At 32.3% G+C, this 18,237-nt stretch overlaps 2 protein-coding genes across 4 annotated transcripts in view; both read right to left on the bottom strand.

The window, feature by feature from the left end:
• The window catches only part of LOC141561646 (uncharacterized), a 612,565-nt gene that overhangs the window by 70,080 nt on the left and 524,248 nt on the right, over positions 1-18,237 (bottom strand). The gene's annotated exons all lie outside the window — the stretch shown is intronic.
• The window catches only part of PAK2 (p21 (RAC1) activated kinase 2), a 116,870-nt gene that overhangs the window by 20,541 nt on the left and 78,092 nt on the right, over positions 1-18,237 (bottom strand). For 2 of the 3 annotated variants that reach the window (XM_074301532.1, XM_074301531.1), the window contains exons 10-14: positions 17,421-17,533; positions 15,270-15,387; positions 12,470-12,569; positions 11,149-11,345; positions 10,007-10,144 (exon numbers count right to left, since the gene is read on the bottom strand). In XM_074301532.1, the coding sequence (XP_074157633.1) occupies positions 10,007-10,144; positions 11,149-11,345; positions 12,470-12,569; positions 15,270-15,387; positions 17,421-17,533 (666 nt within the window). Of the gene's footprint in view, positions 1-1,431; positions 5,506-10,006; positions 10,145-11,148; positions 11,346-12,469; positions 12,570-15,269; positions 15,388-17,420; positions 17,534-18,237 lie in introns of those variants that run through there. The other variant, XM_074301533.1, reaches the window with a different exon arrangement.

The following is an 18,237-nucleotide window of genomic DNA, read 5'->3' as shown; positions in this document are numbered from 1 at the left end:
ATACCAGAGTGGTTTGCCATGGTTTGCCATTTTCTTCTCCAGCTCATTTTACACAGGAATCTGGGTTAAATCCAGGTTCACATACCTACTGTCTGATGCCAGATTTGAACTGTTTGAAGAGGAATCTTCCTTAACTCTATCCACTGCACCACCTAGCTACCCTGTTCAGCAATTTACTTCAACTAAATTAGGGAACTGTTAGTCATTCCTTAATGAAAAGAGCAAATAAAACTCTGATGGATTAAGAATCAAAAAAGAATAGCCTTTTTTTATTAGGACAAACCTTGAAATTTATTTTGTCTAGCCCCTTCATTTTACAGATTTAAGAATCTGAGACCCAGGTAGGTAACTGGAACATTCAAAATACCTAAATAAATCATAATTAGTATAATTTTTAATTGCTATTACTGGGGTGGGGAGGGGCAGGAGGAGTAAATTCCATTTTAAATTTCCTTTGTACTCTATACCTGATTACCAAGTACAAAAAAAAATCAACTTAAGGAATCACAATCAACTCAGTTAATTGGTCTGTAATGGGTACACATTTTCCTTTATCTGGAAGATGTCTCTCTCTCTCTCTCTCTCTCTAAATATATATATATATGTCTCTCTCTCTCTCTCTCTCTATATATATATATATATATTATATATATATATATATAGAGAGAGAGAGAGAGAGAGAGAGAGAGAAAGAGACTATTTCCACAAAATCATGGATGAGTTAAATATTAGAAGTTATTGTACTTTCAAACATTCTACAATTTCAACTCCAATTAAATCCTTAATTATTTAAAATATTTTAATTTAAAAGATTCATTTTCTACAAAGCATGAGAGGCATGAGAGAAGCAGTGTAGTAGCAGACAGAGAGGTAGCTATCAATGATAAAAAGCTCTAGGTTCAAGACTTGCCTGAATGAACCTGGGAAAAAATCACTTAACTTTGTAGTATCCAAAGCAACTCTCTAAGATGACAAATTGCAGAAAAGGTTCAAATTAACAATGATAAAGCTCCTCTCCAGGAACACTCCCTACACAGATGACATTGCAGATATGATTAAAAAGAAAAGGGGGGGAAAGCAGTATATAGCATCACAGTTAAGTTCCTTGTCCTCTAGCTTTTTTAAACTTCCAAGATTCAGTCAAGTCTGTTGACGCTACATGAGTTGAGAAAATGGATAGATCCCATAGTTGTTTTCCTGGACTTCACTTTCTTGAACTTAGTTCCCAACAGGGGAATGTGATTCTTACTCACTTTTCCAAAAACCTAAGAGGATATTATAGACAAAATTCATACCAAATCTGTGTAAAAAAAGAATTCATGTTTTAAGAAACACTGAGCACACTTTCCCATGACCTATTAGAAATCTAAACATTTATTCTTTAAAGCTACTCTGGTCCAAAAAGATAAAAATTCGGGAAGGGGATAAACAAACATTTAAAAAAAAATTTTATTTCTAGCCCTGAAAAGAACAAAGTTATTGAACATCAAATACAGTAGTTAATGTTGCAGTAACAATTAAATAACATAAGGGATTAAATTAAACAAAAGGCAATATAAAATTTGAAGACAATAAAAAATAAGATAGCTACTTGCAACTAAATTCCATTTCCATCTGCCAAAATAAGGAGAGAGAAAAAACTAATTTTTACCCTTTACCCAAGATTTGTTTGATTCCACCCTCTTACTACAGAACTAAAATTTAAGAACAATTAATGTAATGTTTAATTACATTTCTTACGCCTCTCCACTCTGAAAAGGCTAGTGTCGTGAACCAACTAGATGGCAAGGATCCTTTAAGACAGGGAACCTTGCACATCTAGCATAGCACTTGGCTTTTGATAGGTGCTCAATAAATACTTGTTGCTTGAATGAATATAAACACTCTGAAAAACTGTTGAAGTTGGAGGAGGGGGACAGGGCAGAGACAGGAAGACAATGGATTTTAAAACTTTCCCTTGGACATTTGGTTTTCATATTGTTATACACTTCAAATTAAAGCTATGAAATTGCACTGCAAAGCACCCAAAGCAAATGAGAATCTGGATGTTTGTAATTATAACCTAAAATAATTGGGCATTGAAATGAGATGCTCAATGGATATTTGGGGATTTCAAGAGATTTCTAAAGTGTTATCAATTCCTTAAGCACCCAATTTTCCTCCTATTCCTACCTCTCCACTACTGTCTTGATATGCACTAAGATTCCATCTAGCTAGGACACAGCGTACACACTTAACCTCAAAAGTTCACTTAAAGGGTCCCCCAAAAGAAACACTCAAAAATACTTTAAAAATTGTATTTAAAATGCACAGATTAATTTTGGATTGGTGGTTGGCTTGATTAAGTTTAAGCAGCTGAACAGACATATTTGCAAGACAAGAGAAGTTTATATAATCCCAGTGACTCTACTTGCTCACTAATTACCAATAGGGAAAAACAATCTCAGTACTTCCATGGTTTCCTGGGATTATCTATCCCTAAAGTTTGTGACACCAGAGAAAGGGGACAGGTAACCCAATGGTTACCAGAAATCACAGCTTTCATTGTAGTGCTAAGTATAGTACTACAAGATAACACCCTATAAACAGAGCTCAACAATTAAGGTAATTCCTGGATTTGAATGAGACATTTCAACCCAAAGTGAAAGCAAAAATCATTTTAAAAGACAATTGCTTAAAAAAAAAAAAAAAAAAAAAAAGAACCTTGATTCAGTTAAATTTGTTCTTTTAACAAGAAGGCCATTTTAAATTGTTAAAAAATGAATAAATCACAATTCCTTATTGCTCTTAAACTATTTTGTTTAAAATTTACAAACTTAAGAAATAAAGTATATTCATATGATAGATTAGTTTATCATACTAAGTAAAGAATAGACTGGGGTTTAGGTCCCATATCCCAGGAGTCAGATTTTCATGATACCCCGTCCATTGCCAGCAATGGACATACAGGGCATCATCAATTAAAAAAAAAAAAAAGATTAAATATAATTCCAAACTCTTCCTATAAATCAAAAAGCCCTTTACTGAGTCACGTGCTTAAAAATGGGGGCACTGACGCTGTATCCAGTGAACATATTTTCTATGGCTCATGTATAGAAATAGAAGCTATGTATAAAGTCAATACTTAAAAGTTACTGCCTTCTTGAGGAAATGATCATTGCATTCTGATCATTAGGTTTTTCTATTCCATTGGTAGTTATCTTTTTTATACAAATCTACCTAGTAACTGCTTACAAAGCAGAAAGTTTAAAAGTTGAAACTCAAGAGACACTGGAGTTTTTTAAAGGGAATAAGGCATTTTGTTGCTGTAAAGTGATAAAATAATAAACGATAGCAGAAGGGCCAGTAATAGCAAGAAAAATAAAAATCAAGACATATTGAAATCAGAGTCCATTCTACTAAGTACTCTAATTATAGGTTTTGTTTCATGATTTTGGCAAAAACCTTTCTGGTAGGCATTTTCTATTTATTATAGTCATATCTTAACATGGACATTAAGAAATTAAGCATGGGCCAGCTAGCTTACTTTGTTGACAAGCAATACGTTTAAAAAAAAAAAAAAAAGTTTTGTTTTCCAGAAAATATCCAAAAACTTAATTTTTCTTACTTATGATTTGGCACTGCTGTGTATGTTTAAGTAAATGTAGAATTGAACAGAAGCAAATAACTGCAAGAACCTAATGATTTTTTTTTTTCTGCTCCTGGCATTTCAGATGAGGCAGTACAGCTTCTAAGAAGGCTCCTATTAATAATGAAAATTATAGGGTGAGAGATGATTCAGAATATCAAAATGCTTTTAAAAATTTCAATCAAGGAGCCAAAACTTTTTTACTAGAAAGGATGCCTTATAGACATCAAAATACATTTCATTCTGATTTACTTCCCTTTTGCAATTTTTTGGTACATGAAAATTTATAACTTCACATGAATTCAAAGTGACCCATCATTTATTGCCTACTGATTTAAACCTATAACAACTCAGTAAATGAAATGATTCACAAGTCCCTTAGCAGCAGAATTTGTGGAATTACTCATATCATTCTAGCTAATGAGATTTTGGTGAAGTTTTGGGACCTTTTTATAATTCAAGGCAAATCTCCCCAGCTTGTAATAAGTTTCATCCCTGTGAGATGTCTCTTAAGTGTCTCTATTCTTTTTATTGATATAACCACATCTAACTGAGAATACCAAGTTTCAGTTCATGTATTTTCAAGTCTCCATATATCAAATCTCAAATTACTTGTGTATTTTAAATGGAATAGATATATTTAAAAAGGTATTTAATAGTCAAATCCTGAAAATTCAATGACTATCGCATTATTTGCTGTGGGGATTAAAAAAAAAAGGTACAACATATACACAGACTTATTTGATAAAGAAAATAAAAGAAACACCAGCCAAAGCAAAAGAGTCCAAGCTGGGGTTAAGAACTGACAGATTTCTGAAACCAAGTAAGTAGTAGGAAATAACTTTGAATTGCAGCCAACACAAATCCAACAGAAAGGAAGATGAAAATTGCAGGGACTCAATTGTCAATGGGGTCAGCTTCCTTTGCCTCAATGATTTAATTAAAAATGATCTTCCTTCTTCTCTTCGCTACTTGTAACTTTCACTCCAAACATCACTACCATGATATTTCTTTAAAAAAAAAAAAAAAAAAAAAAAAAAGGCTCTTTTAATCTTCCCCAAGGCCAAAAACCAAAACCAAAACCAAACAAAAACAAAAACAAAAACAAACAAACAAAAAAAAAAACACTTCCCTTCCCTTCCTCAAAATTGTTTGTAACTAAAATGTTATTGAATGTAACAGTGCTTTAAGTAGCTGGTCCTGGCTTCTACACAAAATTAAATCATAGGAAGCCTCTTTTCTAATATAAGGAGATACATACTATCCATCACACTTGCTTTAATTTAGGCATGAGAAATATTTTCTCAAAGCAATCCAAAAGGAGCAGGTAAAGGAAAGGAGGAAGAACAGGGAAAAATAGGAGACTAGCAGATCAAACAAATGCCTTTCTTTGAAAGCTTGAATCTGCCATTCAAGTATTGAAAATACCCCAAAGGGTACAATGAATGGACCTGTTACAGCAAAGTCAGCAAAAATAAAATAAAATACAAATTCCAAGCTTCATAAATGGCACTGCTGGGCTATTGACAGAAAGGTAAAAGGCCAGTGATTCAGTCCACAATTTCTTTTGGACCCTAAAAAGGGGCTATTTTAAGAGTCATAACAATTCTTTTACTTAATTTTATCTTAGATGTCTCCAGGGAGCAGGGGGTTGGTTCCCCCCCCAACCACCCCAGTGTGCTGACAATTTTTTTCCAAACCCCTAAAAAGAGTAACAATTTTATATATTATAAAGACTTCTTTTTTAAAAAATTGACAAAAGAAAGATGAGGCCACAAAAGGCAATGCTATTAACGGTTACTCTTCATTGCTTCTTTAGCTGCCATGATCAGCGGTGTCAAGCTAGACAAAGGTTTAGCCAGTTTCAGGAAGGGATGCTGCCAGAAGAAAAAAAAAAATAGAATGATAAATTTACAACCTGCTCTTCTCACTCAACCCTGAACCCTAAAGATTCCTTTTATAGAACACAAACCAAAAACTGAATACATTATTTATACATTAGAATTAATATAACCAAATAAAATAGGTTAATCAGAACCTGTATTTTCATTGAATAAGCTTTACCCTCACCAATATCTGAACCTTTGATGGAACTGTGCTTTCATCAGTGTTGGTAACCTCTTCTCCTGATATAGACCACTTCCCAAATCTCCTCATCCAAGTTTGATTCTCAGATATCTGTTTTTCCATAAATCTTTCATATGGGTTTCACCTACCCAAGTATGTATGATCTAATGATCCTCCTATTATTTCAAAAGTTACTAAACCAAAACACTTGTTATATGTTCAACTGTGTCTGACTTTTTGTGATCCCATTAAAGTTTTTCTTGGCAAAGATGCTGGAATATTTTGCACTTCCTTTTCCAGCTCATTTTACAGATGAAGAAAGTGAAGCAAACAGGATTAACTGACTTACCTAGGATTACATAGGTAACAACTGTGTCTGGAAGTGTATTTGAATTCATAAATTCCTAAATCCAATCCTATCCACTATAGCAGCCCCAAACATGTGTACTCTATTTGTTCTCTCTCATTAATAGGATTTTAGGATTATGAGCTTTTAAGGACAACTTGTAGTATAAGTGACTTCATTACTTGTTCTGATCATTCAATTCATAAACATATATACATGCATACACATTATATATACATATATATGTGTGTGTGTGTATATATATATATATATATACATATATATATACATATATATGTGTATATGCAGATACACACACACACACACCCATATATATATATATATAAATTTTTGTTCTTACATAAAAGCCCACATATTTTAGCCCACTTACACTTATCATTTGATGGCCTTTGGGGAAAGGAAGAGAAGGGTGAGGGGCTGGTGGAGCAGGAATCCTTTGGGTTACTTGTAATGTTGATACTTCTAAAATGCTGCTATTTCATGATTTGCAGCTGTATAACATTCACCATACTTATTTTTAAAAAGAGACTTTTTCTAGTCTCTCTCAATTCAAGGCCCAATTTTTTATTCCTATCCAAGACACACACACACATACACATACAAATACTTATTTTGGCAAATATCATGGGCTTTGTGTCCTAGCTGAATGTCACTGTATGGACACTGTTACGATTCCCATCCAATTTTCTAATTTGGATGGTTAGGCCAATTCTTTTTCTACTACTATAAAATGGTTTGATCCTAGTAGATAATCCATAAATAGAACACCTGGGAGACTGTTAGCATCCCATAAGGAATCCTTCTTTTGTCTGGACTTTAGTTTCTATGAAAATGTTAATGTTCTTTATTTTATACTCATTTGATGCCAAAAATTCCAGCTTATTGAAAAAGTAGAGTTATCAATAACTTCAATGTGTGAGAGTCCTCATTCATAAAGAAAGCCTTCATGTTTTGTTCAACCCAGTGAAGTTAGCTTTTTTTAAAGCAAAAAACATAGGAATCTTGTTTTTTATACTTCTCATTCAGCTATATAAAATGAAGAGGTAGGCCACAGAAAATCAGCTATAAAAATTCTACTTATTTATTCCCTTTGTAATAGCTATAGAAGAAAAAAAAAAGTAGGCACATGCATTGATTACTGCTGCTGTAGTTCAGGAAGATATTAAGATTTCCTTTTTTCAATTTGTTTATTTCATTTTTGAATTTCTTCTTAGAGACATTATGAAATCAATTCCTAAGAAATTTTATAATTGTCTCACCTCCAGTCTTCATTGTATATCTGGCAAGACCACAGTATCTTCTTAAGCATCACTCCCACTTCCCAATAATAAATCTAATGCTGAGGTAATAGTCTGAATATGACAGATTCACCATTATCACTGATGAAAATTCATCATTCTAAAAACAGTAGAAGATTCCATTTCATGATTGCTATCCTTTTGGTTTAATCTAAAAAACATTCTTTGAACACTCTAGGTTTTTATTGTTGGTTAGTCATTTCAGTTGTGTTCAACTCTTCATGATTCCATTTGGTGATTTCCTGGCAAAGACAGTGGAGTAATTTGCCTTTTCCTTCTTTACCCCATTTTTAGATGAGGAACTGAGGCATATTGGGTTAAATGACTTGCCCAGGGTCTTATAACCTCGAGTCTGAGGCCGGATTTGAATTCTATACCTACTAGAATTCTAAGCATGCTACCTAATCGATCATTAGTGGTTCTTCTCTTCTACTACTACTACTACTACTACTACTACTACTACTACTACTACTACTACTACTACTACTACTACTACTACTGAGTCTTCATTTTCCTTTATATTATTTTGAAGAACAACTTGTTATAAATCAACACTGCCCTTGGCTACCATATACTGTTATCTTAACATATTATTTGCTAGCTAAGGTGGCTTCTGAGTTCTTTTGAGTCTATTTAGTGACCATTTTGCACTGATGAAAACTTCTCTAAGAAATTGTAACTGTCAATGTTTTTGCTCTAGCCTGTTTCCTATTTTATGAGAATTTATTTTATAGCAGTACATACAATACTACTGTCTTTGTAATTTTCTGCCATACATGTGATTTACTCTTTTGTTCCAATCAAACTAATTAACTAAATATGTTTAAATGGCATTTAAATATTTAAGTTAATTTTAAGTATTTTATTTAATATTAAATATTTAATTATTTGAATATTTAACTTAATAGTGCTCAATGCTATTCAAATATGCAATTGCTCTTTCGCTATTTAATTTTTTGGGTGACATTTAAATGAATATCACTTCAATAACCAGTCATCATGACAAAATATAGCCAATTTCACTTTAAAAGATGCCAGGTTCACCACTTTTCTCATCTTTTGATTCTGCTTGAAGAAAATTCTTTATGCACAAAATTATAGATAGTTTATATAACATTTGCCTTCTATTTTTTGATCCTAAACTATATTTTCTACCAGCTTTTTAAATCTTCTTCATGCCCATTTTTGTACCGAAGTCAAGAACCATCAAGGTAAGATAAGTGCTAATTTCACTTTGTAGACCTTGGCCAATTCTTCCAAAAAAGTTTCAGTGCGGTTTCATAGGTATCAAAACTTAAAGAAGTTATTAAAGTCAGTAAAGCTATAAAATAGTGCTAAGATTTTTGGGAAACCTTGTACAAAGTAAATAATAAGATAATTTTTGTGGGTGTAATGAATAAAAGACACTAATAGTGACTGTAGTTAGCACTAATTAGTTAAGATCACTTGGGCCAAATTTTGAAAGTAGCTAGGGAATCTAAGCAGTGGAAGTTGAGGGAGAAGTTCAATTGAGGTCAATCTGTGCAAAAATAAGAGAGAGAAAGATAGAATGTGCTGTATGAGGAAAATCAAGTAGGCTAGTATGGCTGAATATAGAATGAATAAAGAAGAGTAATATTCACCAAGTATGGAAAGGCAGGTTGTAGCCAAAGTGTATTTGATTTTAGAAGCAACAGGGAATTACTGGAACTTTCTAAATATGACAAAGACAACTTTATTTCAGGAATCTCCCTCATTGGCCTGAATAAGAAAGAGATTTGAGGTAGCAGAGAGGCTTTTTGTAATAGGGATCTAGAAATCATCTACATAGTAATAATACTTGAATCTAGGGCAGCTAATGAGATCATCCTCTGGAAGTGAAAGTCACCATGAGCTTGACCCCTACACAAAGCATTAATGTCCCTTGTTCCCTTTTATAAGCAAAAGAAAGTGAACTTGGGTTAATTTCTTTATTCTCCCCTCTGAGAAGGTTCTGTAAGCCATCATTCCAGTTAGTTATTTTGTTGTGTCCTCTGGTTTCTTGTTACATACAGGATATCAATAAGGAAGTAGATAAAAACAAAGATCTCATATTTACAGTTTCAACAGTTAAATTAATGGTTATAGAAACAATAATAAAATTCTTAGCAACCTTTCCTCTCTTCACTATTAAGACCACCACAGAAGCAGGAGAATAGACTCCTAGAGAACATTGATTGTTCTGGCCTCAAAACATTGGTACTTAGCCACATGCTGTCTCTAGCATTTTACACAAAAATTTTTCAGCTTGTTAGAACCTGTGTTCTGGCTTAACCTTCAAGAAGAACTCAAAGGTGACTTGCAAACTACAATGAGGCAAAGAAATATTGGTTCCTGGGGAAATCCCATTAAAATAGCATCAATAATTACAAAAATGAGTATTTTGTTTTTTCAACATATACAATGCCTTCTTTTCAAAAAATCTCAGCTATATTAGTGTGCAAGCAGTGTTCAGGCCAAAGTGCAAAACTCAATTTTTTTTTTTTAGATGAAGTCTTAATATTGAATACCAATAGCATTTTATTTGTTCCATAAGTAATAAATTCAAACTTTTAAAATTTATAATTTTATTTATGATTCCAAAAACCAAGGCTCTCTTGTATATTCTCTCCCTATTAACAAACTTACCTGTAACAATTCTTTGGCTGAGCCCCTTTTTTCTACATCCATCTCCAAACATCGATTTAAGAAATCTCGAAATATTGGAGACAGTTTCTCTGGATTTTGCAATTCAGGAGTCCCATTTGTTGCTATTAGATACAAGGCCTAAAAACAAAACAATGTAATAACACTTGTTAGATTTGAAACTCAGTTTTTCAGTTTTTCTTCAGAAACTTGATACAGCATCTCTACTTCATGGGTCCCTTAATTCATCACAGATATTACCTCCTAAATATCTTAAGGAAATGTTATAGCAGTTCCATCCATTTGATAACATAATTGTTATATTTATGTTTTATGCTCATCTATCACCTCTGTTTTAAACTACATTCTAGAAAAATAACCTTAGGATAGGTAAAGTCTTTTGAGGGTCTTAATTTCCTCCTGGGAAAAATAATCTGAACTAGATGGTAGGCAGTCCTAAGAAACCTAAAATGGTAAGTTTAGTACTTTTGGGTTGACATCATCTAAATAATATATAATGTTGACATATTGGTCAAATTACTATAAAGAGCCAATGCTAAAAAAAATTATGAAGTATGAATGAAATTCATAAACAAAGGAACTCCAACTCTGACAAGCAAATGGTAATTTTACTTTTTAATTACTAAATAACAAATGCATAATCTCTATACTTTTGAAAATCATTTTCTAAGAGAACCACTCCCTAAAATAATAATTACTGTCAAATATGAGGAGAGCATTTAAAGATTAAAGCAATTTAAAAACCAAAAAAGTAACAAACTCTCAGATAAATATTCTAATATTTTTCTAAGACTGGATGCAAACTGGAGAGGCAGTAGTGTATACAGAACTCTGTACTTGGAGTAATGAAGTTTTGAGTCTGAATTCCACCTCAGACACTCTCTAATGGTATGTACCCTAGCCAAGTCACTTGGTCTCTTTTACATTCAATTTCCTCACCTATAAAATGGAGATATTAATAGCACCTACCAAAGTTGTTGTAAGGGTCAAATGAAATAATATGTGCAAAGCGCTTTACATACTTCTTTTAAGTCAGTTACAGTCCCACTGCCTCCTGGTTTTCTGGATAAAATAGGCCTGGTAGATCTTTGCTGTGCTAAGAAGTAAAATCCAATCCTGCTTACCCTCAGGGGATTCTCATTAAGGTATGGGGGTTCTCCTTCCACCATTTCAATAGCCATAATTCCTAGAGACCAAATGTCCACTTTAGGACCATAAGCTTTACGTGTGACCACTTCCGGTGCCATCCAGTAAGGAGTCCCCACCATAGTACTTCTTTTGCTCTGCTCTGGTGTGATCTGGGCACAGAAACCAAAGTCGGCTATATAAAAAAAATAACTGAGAGTTAATAACCAAGACACAAGGGGCATTCCAGTGCAATTTAGAAAATAAAACAGTTTGTACATTAACTTTCTTTTCCCCCCCCTTTTTTATTAATTAATTGATTTTTACAAAAATTTTATGCATAGGTAATTTTCCAGCATTGACAATTGCAAAACCTTTTGTTTCAACTTTTCCCCTCCTTCCTCCCACCCCTTCCCCCAGATGGAAGGTTCACCAATACATAATAAATATGTTAAAGTGTAAGTTAAATACAATATAGTACATTAACTTTCTATTTACTTATTCATGTATTAATTTCTATGCTCTATTAGATCTATTGCATTTTAAAAGACTAAAAAAATATATCCAGTTTAATTGGAGAAGTAAACCAGAAGTTTAATTAGAGAAATTAACCAGATTAGCTTTATGTTGTACATGTAAAGCTTCTTACCACATTATCTCCCTGGTTAACCTAGTTTTTTTCTTTTGTGTAATCAAAGGATTATACTAGACTTCCTCTAATATTACTTTTAAGTCTAATCCATAATCCTATGATTTTTTTTAATACAATAAAATATTTATCTAAGATCCTATGTTTTTGAGGCAGAGGATTTGTATCACATACTCCCAGGCAGAGCTGTGGTGACCAATGTCTAACAACTGGCTCTCTGAAAACACAAGACACATTTTTAAGTTTAAACTGTGTTAAGATTTTCTCAATCACTTTCTTAGATCTTAATTTTTTAAAAAATCAGGCCCAGATTTGTGGCATATTTCCATTGCCAAGGTACAAATGCTCACATTAAACATTTAACAATAAGCTCCTGTGAGCCAGTATGAGCTGAACTCCCAAGATTCAAAAAACGTTTAGAAAATTATAAACCATGAAATACACATAATATCTACTACATTAACTGGAACTAATATCCCTTTTTTGGAGACTATAGGAAAGATTCTTCTCCATAAAATATAACAAACTCTGTGTATTTGTGTGTATACACAATACACAAATCGGCAAAAATAATCAGTAACAGTAGTGGTGGTAACAATGATGTGATGGTAATAATAGCAGTGACTTTTTATAGCAGAAATTAGAACAGAAAAATGTCACTTTTCACTCACTGAGTTTAACTGATCCTTCCATTCCCAAAAGCACATTGTCACTTTTGATGTCTCTGTGAATCACCTGATTGGCATGTAGAAACTCCAGAGCTTGTAAACACTATGTAAGAGAAAAAAAACATCCACATAGAAAACATGGTAGGAGCAATCAATTGCTGCTCAAATACAGTGCTGGTGACATCAATACAAAAAACCTAATTTACTAGTATACATACCACACTTACACAGAAAGATCACTATGATAATATGATCATTTAACTTATTTGATTTTTTTTAAACTTAAAAAGGCAGACTACATGACAAATTTAAAAGAAAAACAAAAGCCAACTACTGATTCTTCTGAAATACATTGAGAAACAAAGTGAAGTACTGCCAATTTAGCATCCTAAATTCAGATTTAGTCCATCTCACTCCTCTTTTGCAGCTAAAAAAACTAAGACCAAGAGACAAAAAGGATGTGCTCAGGGTCACAAAGGTAGTAAGTTTAAAAGTAAATTTGGAGATCTCTGCATCCCAAATGCTATGGACCATATATTCATTCCATCTTAATGCAAATTATGATTCAACAAGATTTTAAATGTCAAGTTATACAATAAATAAAAACCCTTATAATCTTTAACATCTTCTGTGATGTTTAGACCTATAAAAGACTATAGATCCAGCCTGCATAAGATCTGCAGCCTAGGACACAGGTTTGATTTCTGGTTCTTTACTGCTCATCTTACCTGTCAGGCCTCATGTAAATTCCTTTACCCCTCTAAGCCAATGGTTCCTCTCCTTTAGTAGAGAGGGGAAATCATATTAAAACAGAGAGAGTCAAACTTCATACAGTTTAAAATATAGCTGGGAAATAAGTATGTGGCAAAATAAAGATAAAATAAAACACAAATAATATTACATTAAAAAAACTAAGTCAATATATGGTCCAAAGGGATCCTCATATATGTGGACTGTTGATCTGTTCATATTTGTGCATAGCTTTCAAATATGTAAAATGAAGTGGAACTAAATATTTTTAAAATTCTATCATCTCATCAGTAAAAATAATAATAATAATAATAATAATAATAATAATAATAATAATAATAATAACTGAAGCAATAAAGGGAGAACCAATTAGGGACCCCTTGACTAAGGAATGGACAATTTTAATTGTTTTTGTTTGGTATCTAATCAGATAGCTTCTTCTTGCTTAAAAAGAAAAATTTTCTGAAATTTTAGAATTTGCCAAGTGAACACCTTCTAATGAAAACAGAGGCCTCAAATTCTAAACCACTCACCAAAGAAATTGTTAACTTATCTTAATGATAAGGTGTTATTTATGATTACAGAGGTTATTTGTCACCCAACTAGAAAACTAAGTTCAGCTACTCAAATATGTTCCTTTCCCGCTGGCTTATCCCATTTTGCAAAATAGCAAGAACAATCAATATCCAGACTTTTTTTTCTTTCTTATATCCTCTAATGCAGCACAGAATGCATGAGTGCATATTATAATTTCAAAGTTTTCAGAATAGAACAAATTTGAAGGATTACTTGTTCTAACAAAAGAAGTTAAGCAAATACATTCTACTCTGATTTAAAGAAAAAAATTATATATGTGGAGAGGCAATGCAATGTAATATAATATAAAACAAAAAAACTTGTAGTCAAGAATACCTGGGTTCTCTGCCTTACCAACTATTTGACAGTGTTTCCTAAACTTCTATGAATTGCAAATTCTTCATTAGAAAAAGAGGGTACTGGATTAGATGAACTCTAAGATCTTTCCAGTTCTAAGTCTATGAACCTATGAACTTCCAAAATTATTTCTTCTTCTTCTCTCACTCTTAAGAGAAAAACTTAAGATTAAGTAAAACCAAAATTTCTAAATAGAAAGAGGCAAAGAATTTTCCTAATAATTCTGTCAATTTCCAAAAATTAAAAAGCCCTTGCTTTTGGAGCTGGAAAAACTATTCATACTTGTTCAGTATTAATAGTTTTCCCTTCCATTTCTCAGGCTGTCCTACAAATGTAACTCAATCAACAATCTAAGATCCAAATAAGAAGGCTTCATGGGGCATCAGGATAGGATGACTATTATAGGTGTCACTGATATCAGCCAGATGTTTGTTTTAGTCTGTACCCTTGATTGTCAAAATGCAATCTAGGGACTCTAGGAATCCCCAAGACCCTTTTAGAGGATCTTCAAGATTAAAACTACTTTCAAAATAATACTAGAGATGTTTAAATTTCTAATATGGCAAAGCCCGAGAGATAAACCACGGAAAAAGGTGCAACAGATTATCAAAAAATTTTAGGAATATAAAAAGGTCCTAATATCAAAAAGATTAAGAATTAATGATTTACACTAAGCATGTACAAAAAGATTAGATCAAAGAAAAGATTTTACCACATCTTAAGATAAGGAAAAGGGTGGGGATTGGGGGGAGGGGGAGAGAGATGAGGGGGGTTGGAGTTAGAAAGCTAATACCAAGAGATCTGTTTAAAATTCATTTTATGTGTTTAAAAAAGCAGAAACCTGTAACTATATAGTGGGTTTTACTAGCTTGTAACCCGAGTTCTCTAGTGGTCTAGACTTTATCCCAAGACAATGGAATGTGTAAGCTCTCTATTTATTCCAAAGGTACATAGAAATTAAACTCAAATGGAGATAACTTTTAAAGAATTTTCACTAAGAAAAAATTTTAAAATGCAATTTCCTAGGAACATAATCAGTAACATTATTCAAATACATAGACAGACTTTCTTCCTGTAATCCCACCTATCCATTTTACCAAAAAGAAAACACAAGACCCACCTCTCTACACACAGCAGCAATCTGTGCTTCATCCATGCAGGTTTCTGTTACAACATCAGTAAGAGATCCTCCAGCAAGGTATTCCATAACCACAAATAATTCATCCCCTACAAGATAACTAAAAATAGAAGAAATGATGAACATTCTTTTCTATTAGATTCATAGCAATATTCAACTGATGTACTTTTCAGTTGATTTTAGTTCTATAGATTTAGTAAGAATCATCTAAATTGAAATTTCCATAAAAGAGGAATTCTTACTCCCACAGAATTTACATTTAACTTAGCATTATTCACTTATTAAAATAATGTAAGAAATGAAAGCCATTGTAACATTCCATTTACCAGTCAAGTATCAGTAAATTAGACAGAATCAATGAAACAGCTGTGACAAAGCACTCAAAAAAGCACAGTAGAAATGACACAAATATCTATGAGAACAAGAAATAAAAAATCAAAGGATCTAAACAGGTAGGTTACAAACTAGAAAGGCAAGCTATTAATAGCCCCATAAAAAATTCCAAATCACTAATAACAAGGGCAATATAAATTACAACAGCTCTGAAGCTCTATATTATACTTTTCAGACTGACAAAAGAGAAAGGAAAATGACTATTATTAGAGGAGCTGTTGTGGAAATCTAGACCATTAATGAACTACTGATGGTGTTATGAATTGGTCTTGTCATCTTGGAAAGAAATTTAGAACTACAACAGAAACTTACTAAACTGTGCATACCTTTAGAACTAATGCAAGGCACATATCATGAAGAAGTCAATGAAATTTCGAGGGACGACCACCCATACTATCAAAAATATTTACAGTAGCCATTTTTTTAACTGTAGATGTAACGAAAGTAGTTGCAAGTCCATAAATTGGTATGTGGCTGAATAAATTATGGTACATTAACATAGTACATTACTACAAGGTAGAAATATTGAAAGGGACAATTCAGAGAAATATGAGAAAACTTGAATGATACAGAATGATATAAATGGAACCAGAAAAATAATTTCTAAAATGACTGCAATAATGTAAAGGAAACCAAATAATTCTCAACCAATCATAAATACCATAGTACTACTGATGAAGCACGCTTTTCACCTTTTGGCAGGGATGTGAGGAGCAAATGAGACATATGCTGTCAGAGAAAGCCAATGTGTGGATTTGTTTTGGCTGACTATACTTGTTATATGGGAAGACTAAAGTTGTTTGTTTTGTTTTTTTTTGAAAGATGGGAATGGGGGATAGAGTAATGGGTAAATATGGGGATGTAAAACAAAAAGATCATCAATAGAACATTTTAAAATGCACAAAAAAAATAGAATGAAGTTCAGTAGACAACAAACAAGATAGTTTTGCTATTGAATTTTATATGTGTTTTTTTAAAAACTGTATATTCTAGAACTTCAAATTTCCTATGTAGTTTTTCTCTTTGTTCTTTTTTGTATACTGAAATATTCATAATTATTCATTAAGTTCATAACAAAAAGAAAACAATTAAATATTTAAAGTCATATTAGATAATGGTCTTTCACTTTATTTTATGAGGCCATCAACCACCATCCAAAACTTATAGCCTCATGTAGTTCTAAAAATCTTGATTAAATGTCCAAATAACAAATTAGACATAGTAAATCACATAGAGGAAAGCTATTAAGCTCTAGGACATCCTGAAAAAATAAGTGACATCTATAAGCTTGATAGCAAGAAAAGAAAATTGCTATAATACAAAAGTTCAGACAATACTGATGGTCATAATGGCAACCCCGATTTATCAAAATATAATACATCTCAGAAATATTTTTATTAAAAATTATTAATGGACTGTTCACAATTTCTGGGCCAGATAAATGAATCTTTAGAATACAAAAGCATGCTATTTCCAAGAAAATGATCATAGAAAATCTGAAACATTAATTAATCATTTAAGTCTAAAGTTGGGAAAATCATCTGTTATAGACCAAAAAGGGCAGAGCACAGAGGGGAAAAAGAATACATCATTGCCTTTCATAAAGAAAATTTTTTTGTAGTGTTGTGTTTAATTATCTGCAAGATATTTTTCTATAATCACTTAAAGAAACACTACCAGGGTTTAAAGATCACATTCTCAACTCCAAACTTTCTTTAAAAAAAAAAAATCCATACTTACCTATCTAAGAAATTGACTATGTTGGGGTTCTTTAATTCTTTCATTACAAGAATTTCATTAATGATTAATTCCTTCTTAGGCTGTTTCTGCAAATTTATCTGTTTGATGGCAACCTGCATCAAGGGAACAAAATAAAAGAAGAGTGGTGAATTTTTAACTTTTTGTAAGTTAGGATACTAACACATTATAGAGAGCCAAACATCTGCCCCTATTAATGTACACACAGCATTGGACGAGAAACTACCCTCTATATCGATGGGAATTTAAAGTACAAAGCACTGACACAGATTCCATGTGATCTGAAGGCTTAAGGCAACTCTCTAATTGCAAAGAATTTCCAATCCAAAGAGTAAGATCACTCACTACATGAATTTATGATGAGTACCAATAGCATTTTTCTTCTAAAATACAGATTATTAAATTTGTAGGGATTAACAATGGACTGAGAGAAAGTGTGGTATAGTTATTTAAGTTCTAGACTTGGGATCAGGAACACTAATTCTAATTTAAAATATTTACCTCACATGTGATATTGATATATTACATCCTGAGTTTTAGTTTCTTTCTTTGTCAAATAAGAATTATTTGCAACACTTACCTCCAAAGTTTGTGGAGACCAAATGAGATAAGTGTATATAAATCACTCTGCCAATTTTAAAAGAGTAAATAAAGTTTTTTTTCAATTGTCTTTTTATGTACATTTATAAACTGTCCCTCCAGTTGCCCAGTGAAACAAAAAGAAAAAGAAAACCCTCATCATAAATATAGTACAGCAAACTATAAAAATTTAATATGATTATTATGACGATAATGATAG

Source organism: Sminthopsis crassicaudata, chromosome 3, assembly GCF_048593235.1.
Source record: "Sminthopsis crassicaudata isolate SCR6 chromosome 3, ASM4859323v1, whole genome shotgun sequence".
NCBI classification, from domain to species: Eukaryota; Metazoa; Chordata; class Mammalia; order Dasyuromorphia; family Dasyuridae; genus Sminthopsis; species Sminthopsis crassicaudata.
The sequence above is the reverse complement of the archived record's forward strand: the minus strand, read 5'-3'. Positions and strand labels throughout refer to the sequence as shown.